The 12,091-nt window shown below is 44.1% G+C and overlaps 2 protein-coding genes across 2 annotated transcripts in view; both read left to right on the top strand.

Moving 5' to 3' along the window:
• The first annotated feature begins 985 nt into the window (after nt 1-985).
• Nucleotides 986-7,607, top strand: prrg2 (proline rich Gla (G-carboxyglutamic acid) 2). The gene is made up of 7 exons (XM_083930534.1): nt 986-1,184; nt 1,269-1,367; nt 1,809-1,981; nt 2,277-2,310; nt 3,745-3,877; nt 4,850-4,993; nt 7,193-7,607. The coding sequence occupies exons 2-7, from the start codon at nt 1,283-1,285 to the stop codon at nt 7,233-7,235; spliced, it is 612 nt and encodes a 203-aa protein (XP_083786660.1). The 5' UTR covers nt 986-1,184; nt 1,269-1,282; the 3' UTR covers nt 7,236-7,607.
• Nucleotides 7,608-8,283: 676 nt separating this feature from the next.
• prr12b (proline rich 12b) overlaps nt 8,284-12,091 on the top strand; it is a 35,480-nt gene continuing 31,672 nt past the window's right edge. The window contains exon 1 of the mRNA XM_083931703.1: nt 8,284-8,446. Coding sequence (XP_083787829.1) covers nt 8,364-8,446 — 83 coding nt within the window. The 5' untranslated portion in view covers nt 8,284-8,363. The remainder of the gene's footprint in view (nt 8,447-12,091) is intronic.

Raw genomic sequence — 12,091 nt, 5'->3', positions numbered from 1 at the left:
CTCATTATCAGGCTTTTCTTGTGTCAGATCTTGTTTTCATGAATAGTCCAGTCCACTAATGCAGCTGAAGGTGTTCGTATAGACACTGCATCCCACTTCATACATACACACACATATAAACTGCTGTGTTTGTGTGTTGACAGTGCCCCACTCCAGAAGTCTGTACAAGAAATAAATGTGCTGTTTTGTACTAACAGGAAATCATTCATGGTGATCCAACAGATGTCAGTCACTGTGGAACACTACTGCTAATTTCACGATGGAACTGTCCATAATAATCTAGTCCGTTTTTCAATAGAGGAATTGCTTAATTTGTCTTTTGACAGATTCGTTGACTTACTGGTTGGGGTTATTAATGCAGTTTGGATCAATCCAGTGAGGTGTCAGTCAGGTTCCAGTTAAAGTCTATTTTGATTTGTTTCATTCCATATTATCAGGATCTTATTCACATAGGAGCCACTTCTAACCCCATAATTCCTGCGCCCTTCCTTGGGTGACACCAATCTTCAAACTGTTTTCATTTAAATCTCGACTTAAAGTACACATGTAAAATTTTGTGACTGTATCTTGCTTAGTTATCAGGCCAGGGGCGTAAAGTGTGTGTGTGGAGGGGCCCTTCCCTACTTTAGGCCCCCTTGCTCAGACAACACCCATCCTTGAACTCTGCCTTCAACTACACGACGCTTGTGACGTCATTGTGGCGACAAACAGACATATAAACACCCAGAAAAATACTCAGAACTGCTATAGGAGGTGTCTCCATAAGTATATTTTGCCATGACACACCCACACCTAAGGGGAAATCAATAAATTGTAGCAATGTTGTCTACACACCACATATACTATACACACACACACACACACACACACACTATCTCTCTCTCAACTGGTGGACAAAACAAGAAAACAAAGCCAGTGAGAAGACAGACAGGTTTGTGGAGGTTCCTCCCCCCCAGCTGGTATGCTGTCCAACAGGTTCGGGATGTGACGTTCCTCTGGGAAAACAGCACAACCGTTTGTGGCCTGACGGCTCCGACACAAAAGGCAGCATAAAGACTCTTAGTTTGAAGTAACATCGGTGCTTCCATGTTTCTGAAAATCTGAAGGAATAGGTTTTTCTCCTGGAAAGCTTTGACAGGCGGGGCAAACTGCAGCCAAGTAAAGGAGGCAACAGGTTTGGACAGGTAAGTGTTAGAGGCTCATCCCTTCTCTGGCCACAAGTGTTGGATCCACTTGCACAGAGGCTCTTCCTTGTCTTTTCCTCGTAGGTTTTTCTTCTTCAATGGCAGCCTTGTCAGCGGTGTGGATTCCTGTGTTGTTCCTGCTGCAGCTGGCCCACTGCTCTGTCATTTACAGACATGCTCCGGGTAAACCACACCTCTTCTCACTCCCCAAGGAAAATCATTATATGACTTTTGTATCTCACATTAAAACCATTTGTAGTATCACAGGTGTGCCTCGCATGTATGAGATCATTAGACCCAGCTCCTCATGTGCATGACATATTTATAACAGGACTTACAGAGATGGAGGATTTTCTGTGTTCACATTTAGTTTGAGCTCATGAGTTCATCTGAAACACAGAAGTGAACTGGCACAAAAGGCCGGCCGCATTACATTATAGCTACATGTTTTTGCATATTGAACAATATTAAAAATATGTGAGAGCATGTGACAACACTTGTTTGAGTTTGAACTTTTCGAAAATATGAAAAACAATAGAAAATAGTAATGGTAATTCCATATTGGGTTGCATTGTTGCTGTTACTGTATATCCTCTGTGTGTGTGCATGGCCTCTGTCCTGCAGGAGATCCAGTGTTGATAGACGAGCAGTCAGCGTCCTCCTTCCTGTCCCGCTCGCTGCTCTATAACAGCTGGGACTTTGAGGTGGTGGTGGCTGACAATCTGGAGAGGGAGTGTGTGGAAGAGAAGTGCAGCTATGAGGAGGCCAGAGAGGTGTTTGAAGACGACACTCAGGCGGTAATGCTGCTGTTTGTGACACTCTACCAAAACCCATTTAGCACGATGTTAGTCAGGGACAAGATTTGTTAAAGAAATTGTACTGTTTGCAGTTTCAGATACAACCTGTAGGATCCATTTCACTGAACAATAACTTTGACCAAGATATACTTCAGAAAACATTTTTGCATTTGAAAAAGGGATTCTAACGGCATGCTAACATTGGTTGAAATGTCCCGTGGTGGGCGCTTGATGTTGATTTTCTTCTATTTGAATGAAGCTACTTCATTAAAACTCCTTGTGCTTCTATTTCTAGGAACTATTTTGGACCAGCTATGTCGACAGTCAAGGTAATGCTTTAAAAGATGAATATTATCTATTACTACCGGATTTGTCATTGGGCTCATTCAGCACGATGGAGTGTTTTCACATTGACAACACATGCGTAACAATTCATATACGATAACTGTCATCAGCAATCTAATTATTACAATTTATGTACTGCTTCTATCTAATTTACTATATATGCTTGGTTAAAGGTTCACTTATTATTGTTTTGTGCCTACAGCTCCAAATCCCCAGATGCCTGTCAACAGAGTGAATGTCAACAGAGGACATTATGCAATTTTGAATTTAGGGGGTGCTATTGAATGCTACAACACAATGTTAGAGTGTAAATTTGATTGATCCGAACAGGGCTGTCAAAGTCATTTAGTTCCTTGGCCACATAAAGCTTGATTGGATCTCAAGTGGGCCTGACCAGTAAAACAAGGTCTGTCTCCCGTCAGGCTGACGTTGGTAAAAGCCTGCTGCTTGTCAGGGTGCACGGTTCCTGAAGCACGCATGTCTTCTCCAGCTCACCCTACGGCTTTGATGCTATTTCCTCAGCAGTAAAGGAGCTGCATCGCTACGACTAAAAACAGACAGCTGTTTCCTTAAACCTGCCAGCAATTAACGTATCTTCTCTGTTCCCAGTTGCAAGTTCTTGTAATGAATTCCTTTTTTGAGCACTATTTCCAAAGCTATCTTCACAGTGCTGTGGAGCAGTGAACACACCGAGCACACTGGTTTCCTATTGTCCTCTGTGAAAACATAAGAACTTGTCCATTTTTCTTGGAAAACCAGATACTCTGTTTCCTCTTGTCTCCTTCATGACAAAGACATTATAAAACCGGCAGCTCCTGCATGACTTGTAGCCTACGCTGGACAGTGCGGTTTCACGTATCCTGTACGTAATCACAGGGGATCTATAACAGGGTATCCAGCACAGGGCCTGCTGCTCGTCTTAGGACAGCAGGACCCCAAGGGGACAAATAGGAAAGACAGTGCATTTTATTCAAAGATCTGAATCAATTATGTCTCTGCCATTTTCACACTTTGCGCAGTCATCCACTGGATCAAATTGGTCCCCTTGCCATGTGTTATCGCGTGTAACATCTCAAGTCATTTTTAGAATAAGCTGTACTTAATAATCAAATTCTCTGTGAAGAAACACCAGTGATGTGCACATGCTTACTTATGCTGCAAACTTTAGTGTTGAAGTGGACAGACATTGCACCAACAGTACAGAATTTGCAGGTGTGATCCTCAGTAAGGCGTGGGCCGTCAAAAAGGAGGAATTTGTTGCAGTAACACACGTATACTGTAGGTTTCACCGATGCCAAAAGCCAACCGACAGAAGACGGTCATGTCTGAAGTCACTGCTGTAGTGATGAGTGACTGACTGGTATGAGAACTGTGTGTCAGAAGCAATGGTTTGATGTTAATATTGTTTGTCTTTGAAGCATACGCACCCAAAGTGGATGTGTCAGGGCTGGTGGCAGGGATCATGGCTCTCCTAGTGTCTGCTGTTATTGCCACTGTGCTGGGAATCTACTGCTACAAAGCCAAGAACAAAGGTGGACGGCGGTCGGCCCAGTAAGTTCACTCTGATGTGAACATTTACAGAGAAATGTTTTTGCCCAGCTATTTTAGGGATGAGGCATAAAATGATACGTTTAGGGGCGCTGGGTATCTCGCCTGGTAGAGGTCCTTACCTCAGTGGTGCAGGTTCGATACAAGTTAGGGACATTTACTGGCATCCCCTCTCTCTCTCTCCCCTGCCTTTCCTTTCTCTCTCCAAGCCAGCCATCACTGTCCAATAAAGCAGAAAAAACACTTAAGCTCAGACCATGACATTTTAGCGCTGGTGGTTAGGAAATTTGGTATGGATATTTATAGTCCTCAAATAATAGGCTAATAAAGAGGGCTTCAGTGATCCCCAGACCGTTTGTCTAGCATTACAAACATTTCACAGTGAGAAGGTCTTTTGAAAACAAATTGCCAGATTTACAGGAAATGTGCCGGTCAAAATCATAGTCCCTAGATCTAGGTCCGCAACACTGTGCTGGACGAAGGTCACTAGTCCTACAGAGGCCCCGGAGAAGGATTTCCAAAAGCACTATTTCTTCTATTGAATCGTATCATATTTTAATGGTAGTCATCTATGCAGCCTATTCAACATTCTGTATTCATACATTCATGAATTCATGCAAACGAGCAAACAAATCCTTTAACTTTGTAGAGAATGCGACAAACGAGAATGCGACAAACGACAACAAACATTAACAACAGTCTTAATGAAAGCTCAGTCACTGAGTCACTGAGTCAAACCCACAGCCAACAGTGATCTGGTCTGCAGTGCTTTGAGACTCACACATCCGTAGATCTAACCCCAACCTTTTCCCTAGCACCCCCACCTGCTGGTGTAAATGTCTACCATTACATAACACAATCTATGGAACAGTAGAGCAAACCTATTTGCCATCACATTTACTAGCACATTCATGTCTGCTTCGGACTCGATGAGCTTTACAGTCACTAAACTCTTGTTTCTGTGTGCTGATCCAGAGCTCCGGTGAGGATGGCAGCCGATGGGCGTCCAGCCCCAGAGACGATGCCCCTGGCTCCGATCATCACCCCAGCTCTACCCAGCTACAATGAGGCTCTGAACCGCAGTGGGCAGCACGATGCCCCGCCACCACCTTATTCAGGGTAAGTGGATGTTTCACATGCACCTTACATGGATCCAGGCCAGGGTCCATGTTGGTCCACGATCCAAAATTGCAGATGGTTTTCTAACAAAGAAACGCCTTTCGTGGCAGGTTGGTTTTTTTGGTTAGGGCAGTCGTCCCATGTAAAGAGGCTGAAGGTCCTCAAGGCAGCGGTCACAGGTTCGACTTCGAGCTGCGGCCCTTTGCGGCATGCCTCCCCCTCTCTCTCAAAAACAGAGAAAAACACATTATTTTACATCAACAAAATCATGTAGTATCAGGACTAATGCCAGCCAAGTGAAAAAGGTAAAAGTGAAAGCACTTTAGGAAGTAACATGCTTACATTGGTTCTCAGAGCCAAAAGACTATCTCTACACACAGTTACATAGGTAGAGGGATTGACCCCACTGGGGCAACTGCCATGAATATCTCTTTAAGACACACCAGTATGTGGCTCATACACAGGCTTATAAACCCCAGGTGTGCATGTATTCACTGATTTACACTGATTGGAACGGTTTCCAAACAGCCTTGCCTGGGAGAGAACCAAGGTTATTATTGCACTGTATTGTATTGTGAGCATTCCCCATAGCATCAAGATGCAGCACTGGAACAAATCCTTACTTTAACCCAAGCCTGGAAAATTGACACAGACGCTTTCCAGGCTTCAATGGGTTCAAATAATGGCTGAGGTCTTCCACCATCTGAGGGTCACACGGAGCCTCCTGGGGACCAGCACCTTGGCGTGAATGATGTTGATATGAAGCTTAATGAATCATTTTCTTTATTTTCTGGGACCATTAGATGGCACTCAACTGTACAACAAAGGGCCGAAAGCAGTCTGAATTAGCGCTATTTGTATCTATAGACCAAGAGTACCATCTAGTCCGGTCAACAAATACAACTAATGGTCCATGAAGCTTAATTTGGACATCACTAACTGCATGTGTCTCTGTGGGCATTGCAAGAGCCACCTCTGTACCGGATGCAGGAACAGAAAAGCCAATGTCACCACTTGTTCTGATGTTGCTATGAGGCCCAAGAGGCGTAGACAAAGCCTCCAAGTTACCTTGGTTCCCAGCCAGAACTGAGAGTCAGATTTAGAGGGAGTCTTGTCTCTTCTGTGTCAAAGAACACCTTGATGAGGTGGTCTTGGCCCCTAACAAGCCGACTCTGGTGCATTCCGGTACAGTTTGTTTGTGGTGAGAACAGGAGCTGACCTCGGTCTGACCCAACTATCAGGTGTACTCTGTAAGTTTGAGCTAAATGGCTCCTACAGAGCATATAACAGATCAGAGCGTACAAACTGTAGCAGCTTGTGTGTTGCAGCAGCAGCTAGCCAGATAATTGCATAGCAGTGTTTCTCTTACAGAAAGCTTCACTAGCCCAGAACACAGGACCTTTTCCTGTATTTACTCTCTTGCTCCTGCCCCCAGACACATCTCACCAATAGCCTATGTGTAGAGAACATTCATTGTGGTGTTGCAATATAGTTTGCTTGGATTTTTACCTGTGAGAAGAAGACTGATTTGGACCAGAGCAAACCAACTATAGGTGTGAAAACGCCCTTAAAGAGATATCCACATCAACTGCCCCAGTGGGAGTGGGGTCAGTCCCCATAATATGGAAGAAACAACCGATGGCAGATCCATGTCACCCAGTGTTTAGATCTGTTGTGGTACTTGTGAGAATTAGCACATACGTCATTGGATTTTGCCCCATCTACCCATGTGAACAAACAATTGAAAAAAACTTGTAATACATTTTTCGTCTGTCTTGATGTAAGTTATCAACTCAGTCATTTGAATGCTGATATCTGAAGGTTATTTTTTCCCTATTCCTGATAACATAGGCAAATGCATACGGCATATTTGGGTCTTTCTCGTAACTTTCCCCTACTGGGATTCTTCTGGGCTTTTTCCCCCTTACTCAGGACATATTGAGGAAACAAAATCAGTTGTGTTTGCTTCTGTTGAGATTTGTTCGACCCTTTTTCCTAAAATGACTGGACTATTGATGTTGTCTATGATTAGACTCCTCTTCTGATGTTTCAGCTCAAAGTAGTTCACAGTAGGATGCCTGCAGCCCTCTCTTTTTGAAGCCTCTTTCTAGGAACAAAAACACAGACTGTTGGACCTCCAAGGTCCATGCTGCTGTGTATAAGAATGCTCACAAAGATTTGTCCTCCCTTTGACCACAGGGGTGCGCCATCAGAGCCTGCTGAACCGGGGGACAACGAATGAGAGGGCTGGCAGAGCCTCTTCATTATGGTCGATGGGCACTGGTGGTTTGAGTGAACTTTGGAATATTGCACGTTTTTTTTTTGATGTACTGTATTTATAAGTGAAGTTCTGACTCAATCCCAGAATGGACACCAGTGACAGTGTGATCTGCGTATCGGCTGGCCAGTGGTCTGTCCACAACAGATGCTTTAAAGTGGGTACAGCTGAGGGTGTGGTTCATTTTTGTGGTTGCACTGTAGCCTCCACCAAAAAGTGTGGTGTTTGTAAGGTACTACTTCTGAGCAGTGCAACGAAAGACAATCAATTGGTAGAAAATAGTGGTTCTTCGGGGTAAACCCAAACATTTGTATATAATAAATGACATGACAATGACACATGCCTCCAGTCTTTTTATACATCTGCTGTAACTTGTCAAACCAGTGGAGACAAGTCCTGCGTTTGCATCCTATATACACTCAAAAGTGCTGAGGACCTCAGCACATCATCCTTTACATTACATGTTTCAACTTGTGAGTTTGTTGTTCATCCCAGCAGTTTATTCTAGAAATACAGCTGGCGGCGGCTGGGCTCTCTCACCACACTCCATTTGGACTGTCTTCCACAATGCTACACCACACTGCGCTGCTGTGCATGACAAATTGAGTGTGTGCGAGAGGACGAGGGAGGGAAGGAAGGAGAGGATGAACGCCAGCCCAGTCATTCCTCTTAAAAATGGCGTCTTGTGCACAAAATGAGCGAAAGTAGCTCCGCTGTGGTGAGAGTGAGCAGCGGCGGCGGAGCAGCTGTCGGCGCCGGATCAATGCGAAAGTAGCTTCGCCTCATAAAGGCCGCTGGAGAACGTGCAGCATCTGTTCTACGGCCCGTCGGCTTAACACGGGAGACAATAGACAGTGAAATATATGGGGAGAGGAAAGGAGGGAGGGAGGAGGTGCTCCTGGCTGCTGTGACCCCCCTCCCCTCCCATCCCATCCCCTCCCCTCCTCTCTCGCTCCTTCTCCTCCCTCCATTCCTCCCAGTCTACAGGCTCGTCAAGCGGAGAAATAAACAGAAGCGAGCGCACAGAAGAGAAGACATTCCTCCCTCCCCTCCCCCTCACTATCTGCCCATCTTCATCCAGTCCTTTCTTTCATGGAGAGGAATTATCCCGCTGCAGGCTTCGGAGATCTAGGGGCTGGGACGGGATGGAGTTACGACAGATCGGCCAAAGCAAGGTAAGCTTCGGTGGCCAAGAGCACGGGCACCCGTACGCTCCTCTGGGTGCATCGGTGTGCGGGGCTGGCTCTAACAATGCCACGGGCACAGCGCTGCCTCTGCATTCAGCCGGCTGCACGGTGCTGAGCACAGCCACCAGTCTCAGGTACAGCCAGCCGTATTGTCATTTGGGGGGAGGGGAGGAGGGGTATGGGGGCTGTCTCCAAAATGCATGGAATGCGATGGAAGGTTAATAGTGATACGGAGACAGAGGAGAGGGGAGAGACGTAGGGGGATGGGTTACTGGAAGCCGAGTCTGTTATTTAAAAAAAAAATGAAATATGACTATAGGTTCCAGCACTGCATTGCCTCCGCTGCAGCTTTGTCTTGCTTTTGATTGAACAAACGCGTGACAGGAGCTCTCGCAGGTCGGTTGGCAGGTTGACGGTACTAATTGGCTATAGTGTACTAATTAAAGCAGCCCGGTGCACAGAGCCGCCTGCTCTGTAGCGGACTGGAACAAGCCCTGCATTCCTCTGTTCCATCAAATAGAAAAAAAAGCATGTGTGCGAATGAAATAAGGTGCCAAATACAGAGTAATCTGTTGTATCTGTTGGTTTCATATGAACAACATCCAATTAAAGACGGCCAAACTAAAAGCAAACTGCACCATAGTTGATTTCGGTTGCAGCAGCTGCATGGATTTATTCATAAAAAACAGTCAAATATGGCTGAAGCTGCGAGCGAACTTGTTGGGCTCGAGCACCGAGGGTGACATTAGTAAACACCGCGTTACAATAATGTCACGTGACTGACAAACGTGCCCCGACTGTCACCGAATTAAACGCCAGCTCACGTTAATTAAAGTTAAGGTTCGTAACGTAACTCTAAGTTAACATGAGCCGTGTTCGCGTTCACTATGAACACTAGCTTTCAGCCCAGCCAGGCTTCATTTTGGTTCTCGTGCCCATTCTCCAGTATGTGACCGTGAATGCATCAGTGCAGCTGCAGCCCGTTCCCTTCAACTGGCTTCTCCGTGAGGCTGCGTTAGCAACACAGGCTAATTACCCTCAACGACGGGGTAAGCTAACGCTGTGTTAAAAGGTAGCAGACTCCAACAAACGTCTCCCGCCTGGTGTATTTACGCTGTCACTGTTAATAGGGGACAGCAGAGTGGGGCACACGGGGTTGCTTGTTGGAATGAAGTGCGGCAACGAGGCATGCTATAGTTAGCTAGGTCCTATTAGCTTTGCTCCACGTTAGCGGTCGCCTTGACAACCACATCAGTCTTCCGTCAAAGGGTCCAAAGGGTTTCATCCCTGGAAGCTCAAGCACTTCTCTCGCCAATGCATTGTACTATCAAAAACATCAAAGTACAATAAAGTGAAAGTAAATGTATAACATGAAATGATTAGAAAATCTCAGGTTGCAGTAAACTGATAGATTAGCTCCAGGTATTTAACTACTCAGTCCTATCTGAGCCAGTCACCAGAGGAATCCACTGCAACGCCTCTTTCATTAGCAAATCATCAATTATTGGTGATTATTAAAAAAAATGACATACAATACATAAGTTCAGCTTAAGGAGATCTATTATTTAGTTGGAGTTAGGGTTGCCAGTAAAACAAACACACACACACACACACACACACACACACACACATAAATATATATAAATGTAGGTGTGAGGGGTTATATATGCTGTATATATGCAGTGGCGGATTAAGATGGTCATGGGCCCCTGGGCTACTGTTTGTTTTGGGCCCCCCACATTATTAATCATGCTTTATCAGAAAAAAACCCACTAGAACAGAAGAAGAGTCCGCAGCCTTGAAAAATCCTGTCAATTAAGTTATTTTCTTCAGTAGATCTTGGTCCTGTTGTTCTTTCAGTCATGTTTTTCTTTTTTCGAGCTCAGCTGTCACATTTCCTTTCTGACATTTTGCCGTCATACTGTGTAGTGACAGTGAGTGAAGTATCATTTCACAACAACACTGACCATATGAACCCGACCACATGATGGCAGCTGATTGGGTAAATGTCACATATCTATCCAATCAGTGACTTCATTTTTGAAAGGCCTCTAAGAGCCCAAGTTTTTTTTTTCCCCCAGTGTAGTAAATAATAAATAAAAAAAAATAATATTCTGGCCAATCCGGGGCCACAGCCTCTGTATATATGGTTGTCTGGAAAAGGGAATAGAACGGGTGGAGTAAATGAGGAGGTGAGGTAAAGGTGATATAAGTTGCCTATAGCAGGAACTGCATGGATGAACCAGGCAGCATATTCATAACAGTAAATAAATATTTGCTGACTAAACAGATTGAGAGGTAGCTGAGTAAAACCTCCAAGGGTGAATCTGTGAACAGAGGAATCTTGAGCCAACAAAATCACTACGCGCCCGAGTGATTAAGAAAAAGAAAAGCCTTAACTAGAAAATGTGAAGCCTTTGCGGTAAGCATATCAGACAGACAACTGAACTGAGGAACAAACACCCAAATGCCCTCGACTGATTGAAAAGCACCATCATGTTTTCTACTTTCCTCTGTGAGGGATGAAAACCAGCACAGAAATTAGGAAAAAATGATTTTTTTTTTTCATAAATTGGGTCATTGCAGAAGCAAATAATAACAGGAATACGAATAGAGTGAGCAAATATTTACAAGCACTAAAATTGCAACCTTCTGCATATTAAGATGGAAAAGTCTCAATGAAAATGTGCAGGAAAGTGAGGAGTCATGCTTTACCAGTATATTTAGTAAGTTCCATGCCTCCATTTATGTCTAAATGTCAGAATTGTTGCATGCATTTGTAGGAGATAATAGAAGGTGTAATGGAGGGTAACCTATGGTCTTGCTTTCCTTTGGAAGCAGTCGTGAAATGTTGACTCTTCCTTAGAGTTCATCCTGCTTGCAGCGTGACTTGTGCCTTGTGATACTTCACACGTCAAATCAGCTATTTGGAGAAAAATAGAGAACTTGTTTTTTAGGTTACATGCATTTTTCTGCATTCACTTTTTCTATTATAACTCTAAAGTCAGCGCAGCAGCAGTCTTTTCAGGCTAAACTGTGGATAACTTTCAATTGCTTTGCCACAAAATCCATCCGATGACCACATCTTACCAACTTCATTAGTTGCGGTCTATAGCAACCTCAACCACCAGCAATTTTTCACAATTTTGTACATACCCCCGATATTTTAAAAGCTATCCAAATAAAGTCCAAGTCCAAACATAAGACAAAATAAATTTGAATTGACAACCGTGTGCTATGTGCTTCATTTTCAGAGAATAACCTTAGGCTAGACTAGCAGCTACATCTAAAAAATCAAATTAAATTGACTGTAAAACAGCTGATTACAATTTTAGCTAAGGACCGTGTTTCTGGAGCAGACGTGGATGAGAACTGGCCAAATCCAGTATAAAGGGTAGTTCAGATATGATCAGGCCTACAGTGCATGTAGCCTATGTATAGTTGATATTCAGCACTGGAATTCTATATTGTGCATTAAAAGCACACACACAAAAACACAATACCCCCTAAATAATGCAGCATATTTCAGCATTCCTGGTTAATTTCTGTAACATACTTAGGTCGTGCATTCCATAAAAACACAATAGACTGTTCTATATTTGCTATTGCGTGTTGTTTTACTGTATGCAAAAA

The sequence above is a fragment of the Echiichthys vipera genome (genome assembly GCF_963691815.1).
Source record: "Echiichthys vipera genome assembly, chromosome: 17".
In the NCBI taxonomy this organism is placed as follows: domain Eukaryota; kingdom Metazoa; phylum Chordata; class Actinopteri; order Perciformes; family Trachinidae; genus Echiichthys; species Echiichthys vipera.
This window is presented reverse-complemented; position numbering and strand designations above follow the sequence as displayed.

Coding starts and splice junctions, on each gene's coding strand:
- prrg2 (XM_083930534.1), top strand. CDS start 1,283: ATGGCAGCCTTGTCAGCGGTGTGGATTCCTGTGTTGTTCCTGCTGCAG. Junction 2,311..3,744: donor CAGCTATGTCGACAGTCAAG/GTAATGCTTTAA, acceptor TTGTCTTTGAAG/CATACGCACCCAAAGTGGAT. Junction 3,878..4,849: donor GGTGGACGGCGGTCGGCCCA/GTAAGTTCACTC, acceptor GTGCTGATCCAG/AGCTCCGGTGAGGATGGCAG.